The sequence below is a fragment of the Pelobates fuscus genome, chromosome 5, assembly GCF_036172605.1.
Source record: "Pelobates fuscus isolate aPelFus1 chromosome 5, aPelFus1.pri, whole genome shotgun sequence".
NCBI classification, from domain to species: Eukaryota; Metazoa; Chordata; class Amphibia; order Anura; family Pelobatidae; genus Pelobates; species Pelobates fuscus.
In genome coordinates, this window is record NC_086321.1 from 367,119,300 (window position 1) to 367,136,435 (window position 17,136).

The 17,136-nt window shown below is 40.1% G+C and overlaps 1 protein-coding gene across 5 annotated transcripts in view; it reads right to left on the bottom strand.

The window, feature by feature from the left end:
* The window catches only part of GAS7 (growth arrest specific 7), a 237,151-nt gene that overhangs the window by 90,426 nt on the left and 129,589 nt on the right, over nucleotides 1-17,136 (bottom strand). For all 5 annotated transcript variants that reach the window (XR_010090911.1, XM_063456089.1, XM_063456088.1 and 2 more), the window contains exon 2: nucleotides 16,337-16,454. Coding sequence is in view for 4 of the 5 variants with exons in the window: in XM_063456089.1 (XP_063312159.1) it covers nucleotides 16,337-16,454 (118 nt within the window). In the remaining variant the exon portion in view is untranslated. The remainder of the gene's footprint in view (nucleotides 1-16,336; nucleotides 16,455-17,136) is intronic.

A 17,136-nucleotide genomic window follows, 5' to 3' on the forward strand; every position in this document is an offset into this window, starting at 1 on the left:
CTGCTTCATGCTGTACTTGCCCTTTCTATGCAAAATAAAATAAAAAGTAAAAAAACAATATGCTTGTGTGAAAAGAAGACCATCCATTTTCACATATGATTGGTCCTGGCACTGGTGATCATTGTTGGCATCTTGAAAAGGAATGACAACAAACCGCCAATACTTCGCACTCATTCTTTGTTTTTCATTTCGCCCCGGGTTATTGGAAAAGGAATGTGCTGTCCAGAACTTGTGTCGCCCAGTTGGCAGAGGATGCTCTTGTCTGGTTCAAACATTCCACATTCCTGGTTCAAAACCCAGGTGCCAACGTTCTGAAAACCATATTCCAAAAGGCAGAAATGCAACCTTAACCCTTTGTCGTCTACAGAAGTGCTTGAGTAAGCAGACTACTCCGTCACCGACCCATTCGGTTGTATAGATTTGTATATAAAAAGAAAAAAGTTTCCTTAAAATGAAATACTAAATATCTGTGTACGTTTGTAAGATATTGGTATTTCATTACATCAAGCCAAAAACATTAAATGAGATCATGACAGTCTGATACATAAACACCTTATACCAACATGAAAAAAATCTTATTTATCATCAACATCTCATTAGGCCTAGCTAGCTCTTAATGAGGAGAACCTTCCATTCTATAGATTCTGGTACATAAGCAAGATTTTTTTTACAATTCTATAGAGCCTGGTAAATGCTAAATGAGTAGGACATTCCACACTATACAGCCTGCCTAATGCTAAATGGATTGGACATTCCATTCTATACAGCCAGTCTAAGGTAAAATGCATAGGACATTTCATGCTATACAGCCAGTCTAAGGTGAAATGAATAGGACATTCCATGCTATACAGCCAGTCTAAGGTGAAATGAATAGGACATTCCATGCTATACAGCCAGTCTAAGGTGAAATTAATAGGACATTCCATGCTATACAGCCAGTCTAAGGTGAAATTAATAGGACATTCATTGCTATACAGCCAGTCTAAGGTGAAATGAATAGGACATTCCATGCTATACAGCCAGTCTAAGGTGAAATGAATAGGACATTCCATGCTATACAGCCAGTCTAAAGTGAAATGAATAGGACATTCCATGCTATACAGCCAGTCTAAGGTGAAATGAATAGAACATTCCATGCTATACAGCCAGTCTAAGGTGAAATGAATAGGACATTCCATGCTATACAACCAGTCTAAGGTGAAATGAATAGGACATTCCATGCTATACAGCCAGTCTAAGGTGAAATGAATAGGACATTCCATGCTATACAGCCAGTCTAAGGTGAAATGAATAGGACATTCCATGCTATACAGCCAGTCTAAGGTGAAATGAATAGGACATTCCATGCTATACAGCCAGTCTAAGGTGAAATGAATAGGACATTCCATGCTATACAGCCAGTCTAAGGTGAAATGAATAGGACATTCCATGCTATACAGCCAGTCTAAGGTGAAATGAATAGGACATTCCATTCTATACAGCCAGTCTAAGGTGAAATGAATAGGACATTCCATGATATACAGCCAGTCTAATGCTAAACGAATAGGGTATTTTCTCTAGAAAGACAGTGTTTAAATGTAAATGCCTGCAGACATAGGATATACTCACCAGAACAACTACATTAAGCTGTCTCTTTAAATAAGTAGGATAGTCCAGTCTATAGAGCCTGACTAATGCCAAACAACATTCCACCGTAGAGCCTCTAGTGACCAGACAGTCATGAAAACACACACCATCATTGGTCCTTAATGGGTTAATGTGCTAAGATTAGATACCATTCCTCTATTTCTAAAGCTCTTTTGGCAGTGATAAATTACTTAATTCCCGAGTAACCAGAGACGACGCAGCCGTTTTTGTATGGTCTTATTTGCTTTCCCGCAATTTTACGCAGTTCTGATAGTGTAGAATGATTGTGTTCAACACTTTGACATTTTCCAAGCAAATTATTTATTTGTGACTCGGAAAACACATTGTGATTGCCTTGCATATGTCGGATACAGGATCTAGTCCCCATGTATTCAATACTAAAGTATGACGTGCATTGCTGACTGAGCCATGAACTGGGTAAGAGTACAGCGTCACCCAAATATTATTAGTGGTAGTTATATATCGCCAACTTATTCCGCAGCACTTTACAATATCATCAAGGAAATTTAACAATAAATGAGACAATTACAAAATGTTACAGGAACAATGGAATGATGAAGACCTGGCTCAAATGAGCTTACAATATCTAGTGGATCTAAACAAAGGTATAATTCTGAACCCTATTGAAATAACCAGACCGCCGCACTAAATACAGAGAGATATTTGCAGTGTGAATGTTAGAATTTAAAATCTGAGTACCAGTCAGATCTACTGAAATATCAGATTGGAGCTACATTAAACGCCTGTTTTTTGTCACCTCTCCATAATTTAAACGGTGTCAGGAAAGAGTGTTCATGGTGCGAATACAGAATTAGGTCTATATTAATCAGTTAAGCCTAATGATAGCACTATCGGAAAAATATCTCTGTTTATTTTCAGCTATACACGTAAAAAAACATATCTAAATATCACTGCTCTCTTCGTTGTCTTTCAGGTGGAATTATATTAAAATCGCAATAACATTTTACAACACAGTCCTATTCTCAGTCAGACCATGAGAATAGTGTAGGAATAAATGGGACATGGTTTATAAGATTGTCTGTTTACGATAGATTATGCATGATATTTTGATATCAGAGATCTGTTGGATAATTGTTTTAAACAAATGTGTACGTAACATACATTTAGCAGTCACTTAAAAAATGTTTAATAAAGAGAAACTGGAGGCTTAATGAAGGAGTTTTGGTGTATAGATCATGTCCCTGTAGTTTTACTGCTCAGTTCTCTGTCATTTAGGAGTTAAATCACTTTGTTTATGCAGCCCGAGCCACTCCTCCCTGCATGTGACTTATATAGACTTCCTAAACATTTCCTGTAAAGAGTCATCTAATGTTTAAACTCCTTTTATTTCACATTCTGTTTAATCTAGAATTATTTTTAAATCTCCTGCTCTGGCTTTAGCCTGCCATAGCCTATAGGAGCATCCTATGTGTGATTGAAGTTCAGTTTACAGAGTTAAGAGTAATGTAAGTCAACATCTGATTGAAAATGAAACCATTTTGTTTTCATGCAGGTTGAGCCAGTCACAGCCAGGGGAGGTGTGACCGGGCTGAATAGACCAAACAATAGTGATTTAACTCCTAAATGGCAGATAACTGAGCAGTGAAACTTAAGAGGCATGCTTTATTAAAGGGAAAACGATCCGTTTTCCTGGCACTGGAGGGTCCCTCTCCCTCCCACCCCCCAATCCCCGGTTACTGAAGGGGTGAAAACCCCTTCAGTCACTTACCTGAGGCAGCGGCGATGTCCCTCGCCGCTGTCTCCTCCTCCGCGACGCTCCTCCTGTCCATTGCGTCGGCCGGTGGGCGAGACTGATCCCGCCCACCGGCCGAGGAGACCTAATGCGCGGCAATGCCGCGCATGCGCATTACGTCTACCCATAGGAAAGCATTGAAAAATCATTTCAATGCTTTCCTATGGGGTTTTGAGCGACGCTGGAGGTCCTCACACAGCGTGAGGACGTCCAGCGACGCTCTAGCACAGGTTTCCTGTGCTAGGAACCAGGAAGTGCCCTCTAGTGGCTGTCTAGTAGACAGCCACTAGAGGTGGAGTTAACCCTGCAAGGTAATTATTGCAGTTTATAGAAAACTGAAATAATTACACTTGCAGGGTTAAGAGTAGTGGGAGTTGGCACCCAGACCCCTCCAATGGGCAGAAGTGGTCTGGGTGCCTGGAGTGTCCCTTTAAGCTAAAACTGTTTTGATGCTGCTGGTGTCCCTTTAAATAATGGGGGAGAATTACAAGTAAGCACAGTCATTGGTAAAACAGATGTCAATATATATTAATATCAAAAGTTAAAAAAATAAAAAGAAACAGAAGTAAGAATAGTTTTAAACAGTTATCAGCACTCAATTGTTAATTTAAGGTGTTTTAGACAGTTCGGAGTCAATTGTTCGGAGTACAATAAGGTACAATAAGGGATTGAAAGAAAGGGGTCTTTAGAAAAGAAATTCAGGTGTCCATGGTGCCATTATTTTTATCGACTTGTTGTGTCCTCCCTCCCTTTTCTTTTAGTAACCCTTTAAATTTAACCCCTTAAGGACACAAGACATGTGTGACATGTCATGATTCCCTTTTATTCCAGAAGTTTGGTCCTTAAGGGGTTAAATAACACATGTATAAAAAAAAAAAAAAAACACCAATGAATAAGTTTCAAACAGAAATATTTGGGAACATTTATTGTAACAAGAGAGATATTGTTTTATGATCGGAGGGTTAGTGGATCTTCACAGAAAAGTGTGAGTGATTTACTAGCGTCGACCATACAAATCAATAAAGATTATTCATATATGTGTAATTTGTGGAAGAGTTGAAGAGTGAAGAGTGATATTAAAATCAGTAATTATGTGAGAATCAGTGCCACTATGTGTCCCCAATATGCAGCGATTTTAGGGCAGGTCCTACAGACAAGTTGATATGATCCTGTATCTTAGTTCCACCTCCAGCACATGTAGAAATATGCACAAGAGGATTTGTGCGTAGTAATTGGAACAATGCACCATCCGAATAATAATTTGTGGTTTTATTCCTTTTTTGAAATGTATATGTTTTTTTGGGAGAGGAGGAATCATTTTGTCCTCTAATCTGTTACATGTATGTTTGTTGGTTTCCTTTGACGATCATGTCTCTACAAAGTTAAGAAGCAAAGGAAAAAACGTTGACCTGGATAAGAGCATAAATGATGTATGAGAAAACGTGTAGGGTATGTTCGGATTGACTACAGAGAGGTTTAAATGTAGCCACAAAAAGGTTTTCAGAAAATGTAACCACCAGTATAGAAATTGATACTTAGGGATTGGGTAGCTGTACCAAATAATGTTGTAATGGGTAAAAAGAAGAGGGATTATTTTAAAACAAGGATGTTGTGGGATATTTTGGTGTAGCAGACCTGCCAATCACAGTTCAAAGAGGGGATTACTTGAGACTGTATGTAAAGGCAAAATGCCGGAGGATAAATTAAATAATCTAATATATGCACATATATAGATACACACACACACACACACACACAGACAGACACATAATATATATATCACCATATACTAGTGGGATGTATAGTCGGGAGGACTGTGGAACAAATAACAGGTAATGTGGTGGACTGATAAAGCAGGATCGGGTAATGGCTGTCCCATATTTATCTATAAAGAATGCAGGGAACATGTGCACAGAATTCTCACAGTGAGCATTCTGTATAAAGTACCAGATACCAAGAGCTACTGATCGTAATGATGAATTGCAACCCAGAATAAAACGTCGAAAAACTTTCCATTGGACATCAGTCATATTTAGCACGAAGATTATGAAATGTGAGAGTGAGGAGTGAGGTTCTGGAAAGATAATAAAATAAGCAAGCTTTGAAGAGTTTATTGCAAAAACCAGAGATATTCTCACTCTATGAAGAGAGTAATTTTTCTGATAGTTTAATATTTTCCCTACCCCGCTGTCCAGGTATATAAATCTAGCTGATCTTATTCCCGCAGTGGCTGTGGGGAGAACAACTCAGGATAAAATGAGAAATAAGGGCTGTCGACAGAGTAGTGTGATCATTTCAGCAAAAATATACAATTTAGCGTTAGATAAAGCTCTTGTGGCTCATTCAATCTGGTCTTTTTATTATCGGTTATAAACTACAATTCCATTTCAGAAATGCTTTTCGTTTATATTCAAGGTAACCTTATTTGACCCGAACAAATGAACTGGTTTGCGGTTAGTTTATTCCAACCCAGGCTGAGAATCCGTTCCATGAAGGTGCAAACAGTGAGGTTAGCAATCTTCTCAACATATGGGATTTCACAGCTGCAAACAGAATGCACTTTTTACGGGACTTGAAACTTCGCTAGGACGGTGGTGAGATCTTGAAGACACCAAGGATTGTGGTGGGAGTGAAGGCACTATGACTGTAGTACAAGTTTAAATGAGTCAGGTCGACAAGAATAGCTTGAAGAAACAGGAAGAGATAAGATCAATGTGCACGAGATGGAACACTTAAAGGAACACTATAGTGCTTCCAGGGTTAAAAACAAAAAGGTAGTTTGATTACCTTTTTCCCCTAACAACACTGGTCTCCTTGGAGAAGCTCCACTAATCTCCGTCAATCCAATGTTTTCCCATAGGTCATGCGCAGCAAAACATTGCATTGAATTAATCAAATGGTTCCTCTGAGACTATCTGATGTAAACAGAGCTTTACTCTGCTATTCCACAGAAACACCTCTAGTGGCTATTGGTATGAGAGTTACTAGAGACAGGTTAACCCTGCAAAGGTAACGTTCTGCAGAACAGAAATGTGTTCATCAGCCTGATTAAAATGGTGGGCACACGGCTCCCTGCAGGGATAATCTTTTCTGGCATAATATGTCTGACAAATCAGACTATGTCTGACAAATGGAAACGGACACTCACAAGGATTTGTAATATTATGTTTACTTATTCCCTATATTTAAGCAAATACACTTTTTGAAAATTGCACAGCCAGGATTAATTTAGACCAGTGGAGGCTTATCCATGTGAGCACTACCATTACTACCGGTTTGTTTATGTTGGGAAAAAATGTATTTGTAGTATATGAGGTTGGGGAGATGAGATTATGAGAGGGGGAGCTAAGAGAGACCTAGGAGGATGGACAAAAAGAGCAAGCTTGAGTATTATACAGACACATATACTGTGTGGGGATCTCTGTAATGTGTGACAATGCCTGTGTGGGATAGTTATGGTACAGTATAGCCTTATTGTGTCCAGATCTGTGTGTTTCTTCTCTGTATTTTACTCCGATACATCTGTTTTATGGGTATCTATGTAGTCTACTCTGCTCTGTGTATAGAATAAACATCTGTGTATTGTGCCCAGCTCTGTATATTCTATCTTTATTTTTTCTCATCATGTGGTATGGTTATCAATGTACTGTACTCAGCTCTATACATTTTAGATATCTCTTTATGTTGAGCCCAGCTTGTTTTATTGTATGAACATCTCAGTATTATACACAACTCTCTGTGTTGTATGAGTGTAACGAACGCCTTTTATTTCACATACACCGTTCGTTCGTATACTCCCGAAATGCTAGGGACTTATAGCCCGTTCGCATGGTACACTGATTCGTACTTTCCCGAAATCCAAGTTAGTCGTAAGAATAAATCTAGCAGTTCGTCGTTCGCATGCCCAATCATCAGTCGAGACTTGATGAAGGGTACAACAGGAATGTTTTATTATGGCCACATGGACCACTTTTATACACAGACCCCCAGCAGGGGGTCTCAAGCAAGGACATCGCATAACACTCCCACAACACGCCCATGACACTCCCACAACACGCCCTGGAGTCTCTGTACCTGGGAGATAATGTAGCGTACTTTGCTTAAACGAATTATCTCCCAGGCACTAGAGTTACAAATCAAAAAACATAAAATATCAAAAATATACATGATACATAGAGGAACCCCCACAAATATCATATCCCCGGATAGCCTGCATATGAGCTCCCAAGTTGTCCAAATAGTGCTCAGATCCCACGAACAGAGCAGAGTCGCCACCGGGGTAAAGTTTTGACTGATCGTACACGTGGTGCCTGCAAAAAATTAGTTCCATAGAATCAATGGTAGCGGTCGGTAGATTTCGGGAGTTCCAAAATGAACAAAAAGCCGAACGGTTCCCCTGGCTCATATGTAGGGATTATTCCCCTTGTTCGTGCGAACAATCCTACCGTACAGCACTCTCCTGGCTTGTCGTGGAAAGAAGCAGGCGTTCGTGTGAATTTGTCAGTGTTCGTGAGGTTAACTTAGGAGTTCCAGACACTCGACGACCAAGTCCCGCTGCCTGCTTTCGTGCGATAAGTTGGCCTCCGTTTTTTCCAGCACGTGTTGTTTGGTTATACGAACGGCTGCCGCACAGAGAGAGCACATAAGTTTGTGGTTTATTTGAAGTTAATGAGCCCGGGGGGTGGTTGGGAAAGTAACTGGGAGAATAAAGTACATAATTCTGCCACAATGAGTGTCTCTGTATTATACTCAGCTCTCTGTATTGTCCACCAGCCACCACTGGTTCAGACAGGCTGTAGTGAAGATCTGCGGATCCCGTGGTGCGTAGCCTAGCGTTTACACAGTAGTGTGAGACTATTAGCGTTCCTACTTGTCCATTTCAGTCTCGGTGTAATTTGTATAAGCTCTACCAAATTCCTTTTCTCTTTTTCTTATGTTTTAAAAATAGAGTTTACTGTATAATAATGCCTTGTTTTGACAGGGAGGAGGGTGTAATAATGTGTGGATTTGAGAATGCAGCACCCTGCATCTTTCTGGATGGCAGTAGATCTACAGCATCTAATGCAGTGCACCGGGAGAATATGCAGAAATAGATACAATAATACTCACCTCCCCAATAGTCGTAGAATATTGCATTTCTTACAACATGATTAAAACGTTGTAGTGTAGATTTCATGAACTGACCACAAGGTGGCGATATTGTCAGAGATTAGGCAAACTGTATTTAATATTTCTATAATTTTATTTTTCATACGTTACAACAATCATGTATGTTGAGATGCATCTCCTTAGTAACACAAGATAATATTCTCAGAAATCTCAGAAAGAGGTTAAAAAATGCAATAGAGAAGTAATTTTTTTTTCTTACTTAGAAATGCATTTAGCTGAATATTTGACACATCATCTAAATGGGACAATCCAAGCACCATAACAACCTTTTTTTTTTTTACAAATTATGGATCTAACAGATTACTTATACCGCCATACAGTGTCTTAAAATGTGAGCGATTTGCAAAAACCCCTGCAACTATGAGCCTATCCCCTCACTTACATACATTACAAGAGGTTAACAATCCCCTCTGCACACACTACTACTTGTACAGGTGTCAGCTGAACCTTAAACTTGAAATTACCTTTTGAAGAGTGTGTGTTTCTTTTCTTCAATTCATTACAACACGTATATATATCTATGACATACTTGGTATTAGAAGAACTCTCAAAGTATGCTTCTGGAAGGATTTTAAAAACTGCGGGGAATTAGAAATCTAGTTTTATCCATTTACATTACATAAACAAAAAACAAACAAAAAATAAATTTTTTTAGGGTTCCTCCAACCCTATTTTTTTTGGAGGGGGGTCACATTTTTCTATATAAATTACGATTTAAAGATGCCCTATTGTGCACCTCTAATACACCCCCTCCCTCTTCCCCCAGCACTATTGGACTTCTATAGTAAAATAGAGAGGGCTCACAATATTAACTCAATATGTCCATTGCCATCGATCAGTGTGCACGGTCGACGCATGTGTTTTGACATTTGGAAATCATGTGTGCCAGGGGTGTAACTAGCCCCCAACACAGAAGGGCAGACTTCTAAGTATGTGCAGTGTTTCAAGCAGAAACGCCACCATGACCACTTCAAATCTCACGGTGGTTGGAGTAGCCCTTTAAAGTGCAGATTCCATCAATAAGAGCAGAACATCCCTTTTTATGTATTCTTGAACATTTGTGTAAGAAACAACATAAAGGAGTCAGGGGTCCCCAGAATAAAGGGTTAACATTCCAGAGTCTGGCATATCTAATCAGAATAAATAGACATCTTAGTGGTGGGGTTGTGTTGGTGAAAGAATTTATCAACGTTTAACCTCCTTGGTGTAAAATCAATATCCACTGGCAACCTTTAACCGGTGAAAAACAAATTGGTTCCATGCTCTCTGCATTTCCCCACATGAACGAGTAATGGAGAAACATTTAATTATTTTTTTTTTTTTTTAGGGAACCATAATCTATTTCTGATTGTGGATTAAAACCATCTGCGTTTGGACATGTCAGAAGCCTTCAATTCCATGGCTAGAAGCCAGCGGCCTTAGAATCGCTCACACAGTTAGTTCGAGGGATGGCTAAACATATTGTTACCGAGACTCCCTTTGAGCTAAGAATGTGCAATTCAGAGAGATCGCCATTTATGTCATAAATTAAAGCGAAAAATTAAGCACCATAACAACTTTAGTTTAATGAAGCCGCTATGGTGTATAGGTCATGCCCCTGCAGTTTCACTGCTCAATTCTCTGCAATTGAGGAGTTAAACCACTTTTGTTTCTGTTTATGCAGTCCTTGTCACACCTCCTTTGGCAGTGACCCACACAGCCTCCATGAAAAAATGGTTTCATTTTCAAATCAGATCTTAAAGCACAGTGTGTTTACTTTAGAAGTTTTTATCCCCAGCTCTGTTACACACAGGAGGCCCCTACATACTCTAGTAGGCTCTTCTAGGGATCCTGACACAACTTACATCAGCTTCCACTTCCCCACGCGATCTCCTGACAGAGGTGTGTGTCACTCTCTAGCACACACCTCCGGTCCGCTCTCGCTCATCCTGCTCTCTTCACTGATTTGCCCCGCTGGGTGATATTTTCCCAAGATGTGCAAGCCTCCTCCATGACGCAGACATGCTGGCTTGGTTGCTAGCATGCCAGCATCTGAACAGAAGGACGTCAGTCACTCAGTACCTATACTCCTAGTCACCGGCTAGGGAGTTACCATAACAACCACAGCACTTGCTCTGAGATTTCAATGCATTTAAAGCATGCTCTTCTTTATCAATCAATATCTCTGCATAGAGTATAGGCCAAAAAAAAATTGATTAACAGGTAGGAGAAAAAGAGCAAAAGATAATAAATTCTAAATTAAACTAACTGTGCAATAAAGGAAGCTAAAAAAAAAGTAAAGTCCTTTTCAGGTTCAAGAGTGTATGGATGCTGTATGCGTCTAATCTAGGGGAGGTGAAACATAGAATGTGACGGCTGATAAGAACCATTCTGCCCAAATACTCTCATTAGTCCCAGGCCTTATCTTATATCTAGGATAGACTTAGGCCTATCCCACACATGCTTAAACTCCTTCACTGTGTTAACCTCTACCACTTCAACTAGAAGGCTTTTCCATGCGTCCACTACCCTCTCTGAACAGTAATACTTCCTGATATTATTTTTAAACCTTTGCCCCTCTAATTTAAGACTAAATGGCAGATAACTAAGCAGTGAGACTGCAGGGAGATGATCAATACACTAAAACTGCTTCATTAAGTTAAAGTAATTGTAGTACTTAGAGTGCCCCTTTAATGTCTCACAACAGTTGCTAAAACTACAAACACTGCCAAAGGCACACACAGACACATTGAGACAAGGGTTAGATGGAGGGTAAATTGTATTGGGTTACCTCGGAGTCCTGAGCAGAAAATAAGTCTATTGTCAGCGCACTGCGCAGTGGAACACACGAAGGCTTTAGCAGCAATACAAGCAGTCACTCTGCTCATCGCTGGTGAATGCGCACACTACATGCACACACTTCGTAGCGTTAATTGCTTCTAATAGAGCACAACTGGACTCAATGCTTTTGAATCTGAAGAAGCAGATTGGAGCATTCACAGTACATGCACCCAAGGTCCAAGGTGCATGCGTCCAAGGGCAAAAAAAAAAGAAACAAAAAACGGATGGGAACCAAAAGAGGAATGCAGCATAATAAGATTCAAGTATTACAAGAGAAATTATAAAATCGAGGTGGAGTAATCCATTAATAGTGGTCACTAAAACAAATCATATATGTGCTGTTCATTAATTTTCGTCATATCTAGGATAAAATACTTGATTGCCACCTTGACCCAAACATTGGATTCCTTTGACTTAAGTACTACAATGATTTGTATTCCATACATAGAATGTCTACAGTGCAGAAAGTGACAGGTAGATCGTCCCTCGTCCCGGGATACTAAGACACAGTAATGCTTAGAAGGTCTAAACATAGAATTGTCCAGATATCTCTCCAGCTGTATTACGAAAAATTACTCCAATGATCCTTACTCAATACTGGAGAGCCCATATTGGATATTTTAATCAATACTCCCTGGAAGTAGAGCTACTGAGAGTCTATATTTCAACTCACTCCAACCAGTCACTTCTAATTGTGCTCAGAGAGCCCAGTCTCTTCCATGCTCAGGAGGGCAGATGCGGTGTGAGTTTTTCTACACAAAATCATTTATTTTAAAAATTTATTTAAAAAAAACAGGACGAAAAAAGGAAATAAAAAAAGAGAAGATTGCAATTTCTATTGTAATAAAAGCAGTAATGTCTGAGGACAGTTTAGTCCTATTTACTGTGTATGCAAGGCTAACTGGCAGCAAGATCTTGAGCCATCTCTCTATAATTACAAAGCAAGTAACGGCTCCAGCTATTTGGACCGGAATACAGCATATTTTTTGTTTTACTTTACCCCAAAGTCTCGCTTTAAGATGTCTTTTCCCCTGCTGTTAATCTGGCAGCGTGCCGAATGTTAACGATCGAATGTTAACGTTTGTAATATGAACATTTTACAAAGTAACAAATACTTCCCTGGGCTCAGCTTTTTTTGGCCAACACCAGATTTCAGGTACCCTCTTTGCCAACACAGTACTTGTAATAAGAAAAGATAGCCCTACTTGAAGGATATTTATGACGACAAAAATTCAAGACTAAACCTTTTAATTATTTTATTTACTTGAAACATCCTTGAAATTTTGTGCAGATTCAGCAAAATCGGGAAATAAATGAAAAAATAACGAATAGATGAACAATAAACACAAAGTAATAGTTTTTTTTTTCATTTGTTAAATTAAATGCTGCATACACAACTGCTAGAAAAATAAATAAAAAAAATGAAACTATTTTACAGAAAGCAATGGCTTAATCTGATGACATCACTTATTATCCCCTGATTGGCTACAGTATCAGATATTCCTAAATACATTCTTTGCTGCAGGGATCCTTAGAGACTAGAGGAAATGAGGTTATGCATGTTTTTTCTTCTCATACATTCCTGGAATATATTTGCATATTAAAACTCATTTAAATTACAAGCATTCCAATTTAATGAGCTGGAGATCTGGGATCGAATTAGGGTGTTCCAAAAACTGTCCACTGACTACCCACAGTTCCAGACACAAATACTAAATCATCCACATAGATCTTGGGTGAGAAAATACATGTTGCTAAGGCAAAGCCAACGATATAAAAACAAATTATAACAATTCGTTTCCATAGGAGACAACAGTTGTAATGCTCTGTATGATTTATCAATGCACTACAATGTTAATCTCAAAGCACGTACAGTAATGGAGGATTCAGTATTAGTTGTAGTGGGGATAGGGAGGTGACTCGTTCCCAGCTTGAGATACAGCCCTTTCTTGCTACATTGTCTGTCCCTTCTCTGTAACCAGAGACCATGCCTCATGGGAATGTCTTGAGCAGATAACCACTGCCTTGGAGGACAAATGTCTTTGGAAATCAGGCCTTTAACCCCTTAAGGACACATGACATGTGTGACATGTCATGATTCCCTTTTATTCCAGAAGTTTGGTCCTTAAGGGGTTAAAGGGACACTATAGTCACCCAGTCCACTTTATTACACTGAATTGGTCTGAGTTCTGTGTCCCAGTTCCACTTACGGTAGTTCTGTTTTTGAGAAACTGCAATAATTACAATTACCAAGACTGCCTCAATCAGACAGCCACTAGAGGCACTTACTGGCTGCTAAAGGACTTTGGGAGCCTAACTGACGCTGGATGTCCTCACGCTCTGCATGACGATATCTAGCATCAGTAAAATTCCCCTGCCCCTCCATATGTCCACAGCTTCTCCATGTGTCTCCTTCTCCTCCCCAACCCCTCCATGTGTCTCATCCTCCATCTCTTCCCTATCATCTCCTCTGCCTGCTGACTTGCTTGGCCAAACAGACTGTGGGTGGACAATGTAACAGAGCAGCAGGACAATGTAACAGAGCAGCAGGAAATGCTAGCAGAATGCTTGGTTGTATAGGGAGAGGTATTAGCAGTAGAAAGAGGGAAGTGCTCATGCCATTGTACAGAACACTGGTGAGACCTCACTTGGAGTACTGTACACAGTACTGGAGACCATATATTCTGAAGGATATTGATACCTTAGAGAGAGTTCAATGAAGGGCTACTAAACTGGTTCATGGATTGCAGGAAAATACTTACCAGGAAAGGTTAAAGGATCTTAACATGTATAGCTTGGAGGAAAGACAAGACAGGGGGGGGATATGATAGAAACATTTAAATACATAAAGGGAATCAACACAGTAAAGGAGGAGACTACCGTATTTATCGGCGTATAACACGCACCTCATTTCCAGAAGGAAATTCCAGGAAATTTCCACCCCTCCCATAGTATTCCCCCCCCTCATCCCATAGTGTCCCCCCCCCTTTCCATAGTAATCCCCCCCCCCCTCCCATAGTATTCTCTCCCCCCTCCCATAGTATTCTCCCCCCCCATAGTATTCTCCACCCCCTCCCATAGTGTCCCCCCCATAGTATTCTTCCCCCCCCTCCCATACTATTCTCCACCCCCCATAGGGTGTCCCCCCCCCCCCTCCCATAGTGTCCCCCCCCCCACCCCCCCCCTCCCATAGTGTCCCCTAGTGCACTTTCCCTCTGTCCCATATTTACTTACCTGTCTTGAAGCGTGGGCCGGCTTCACAGCGCGCACCGCGGAACTGGAACTTAAACCTGAAATTTAAGTTCCAGTACCGGCGGGACTGAAAGGAAGTGTGCACACAATAGTGTGCACACTTCCTTTCAGTCCCGCCGGAAACCGGAACCTGAAATTTAAGTTCCAGTTCCGCGGTGCGCGCTGTGAAGCCGGCCCACGCTTCAAGACAGGTAAGTAAATGTGGGATATCGGCGTATAACACGCACCCATGATTTTCTCCCTATTTTCAGGGAGAAAAAGTGCGTGTTATACGCCGATAAATACGGTATATTTAAAAGAAGAAAAACTACCACAACAACAGGACATAGTCTTAAATTAGAGGGGCAGAGGTTTAAAAATAATATCAGGAAGTATTACTTTACTGAGAGGGTAGTGAATGCATGGAATAGCCTTCCAGCTGAAGTGGTAGAGGTTAACACAGTAAAGGAGTTTAAGCATGCGTGGGATAGGCATAAGGCTATCCAAACTATAAGATAAGGCCAGGGACTAATGAAGGTATTTAGAAAACTGGGCAGACTAGATGGGCCGAATGGTTCTTATCTGCCGTCACATTCTATGTTTCTATGTTTCTATCTTCGGTTTCTGACAGAAAGTACTCACCGAGATTACTTCCTGTTAAACCGAGGTCCACCCGGCCATGCTACATGCAGTGACTGGCTGGAGGGGAGCACTGTGCTGTGCACTCCCCTCCTGACGGTAATCCAGCCACTGCGCGCCACAACCCTGAAGTCATGCTGGCCCGGAGGTCACAGGGGGTCGATAGGAAGGCAGTGCGCCCCAGGGTGATTGGCCCAGTCGCAGATGCGACCCCTGCGACCGTGGCAGTTACACCATTGGCTTAAACCACTGTACTAAAGCAAACTTCTTTAAGCTCTTTATTTCAAACTAGGACTAGTCTTTCACAGCCCTAAAGTCATTTTATCATGATAAATGTAAACCAACAGATGAAGCAAAGCAGTAAGGCAACAATAAAATGTAACTCACAAGGAGGGGGTGTCAAAGGAACATAGACTGTAAACACCCAGATCATTCTGCCTGCATGGCCTTTGGTATGCAAATATGTATATGGTTTATATTGGTAATGTGGATAGATGAAACAAAGTAGCCTTTAGCCCACAGATGGAGCTACACCAAATGAAGACCTTGTAGTAGTCAGGAGCGAGAGAACAGGTCGCTCGGATGGTGCTGGTTGACGGAGTCTCTGAATCCACAAGCTCTAGATTGGAGTCTAGCTCTTAAGTTCCTACACAAGTCATCTAGTCTTTTCACAGCATGAGTAAGATGATAAGGGAGCTGGTTAGCTTGTCCTCATAGCATCAAAGTAAAGGCAACAGCAGCATCAATATGAAAGAGGAGGAAGCTTCCGTTATACTAGAAGTGACTTGTAAAAGGCATGAAAAATAACACTACATATCATTAAACAAAATGTAATTATCACATTCTCACTCTTTCGAATTCCTAGAGGAATGTCCTATCATTCGAATATCACCAATAAAGCCAAGATTCTCTCGCCAACACAACATGACCACATAATCTGATAAAAAGGTACATATTCCATTTTATTTCCCCAGAATTCACCAAGTTAAAGCTCATCTTCTCTTTCTAAAGCACACTTTGGCATTTAACTCTGCCAATCGAAGTCGATGGGGATATAATGTGGCAGTACATACTTACCATTGGTGAATGTGTTGACGTAGTACCTACGGCCCTGCGGTGACATGTAGGACTGCCAGCCTTGGGGAAGCCCATGAGATGGGTCTTCTATCCTTTGAGGATTCATTGTTCCAGGTTTCTGAAAGAAAAAAAAAAAAGACAATTAACTTGGAATTTTAGGATTAGAAGAAGAATTTCTAGTTACTTGTGCATTTAAATTTCACCTATATCAGCAAAAGGTGATAATCAAACGTCAATTTGTAACTACAGACTTTCTTAAGTTTAAAAGTTTTGAATAAAAAAAAAAAGTTAGCTTTATTTTGTAACTTATTTGGCATTTGTACCGATTTTCACTACCCTAAGGAGTAAAATAAAGATAATTATATATTTTTAATTTTTTTTTTTTTAAATACATTCAGATTTTTCATTATACAGATTACAGATCCATATTTCATCATCCCCAAACACCAAGACAGCTTGTGGTTTACATCGGTCAACTTAGAAGCTCTTCCCCATTACAAGCTTGACGAATTCATCAGTTTAAACTTGGCTCATTATACGTTTGTCAAATCAGATTAAAGTCAAAATCATAGTTTGAAACTGAACCCAGTAGAAATCATGACGTTTAGATTCAAGTCGGCTCCATGGACTTCGTTTTGGATTTGGCAGGATCATGTCCTCACAGTGTCAACATCTCTACCACATAATGTTTATGACTACCTTTAGATTATGTGGTAGAACTATGCCACTGTATACACACCTCCACCTCAAACTGTGTGTCTAAATTATTTTCTTGTCTTTCTTTGTTTTTAACCTTGCCT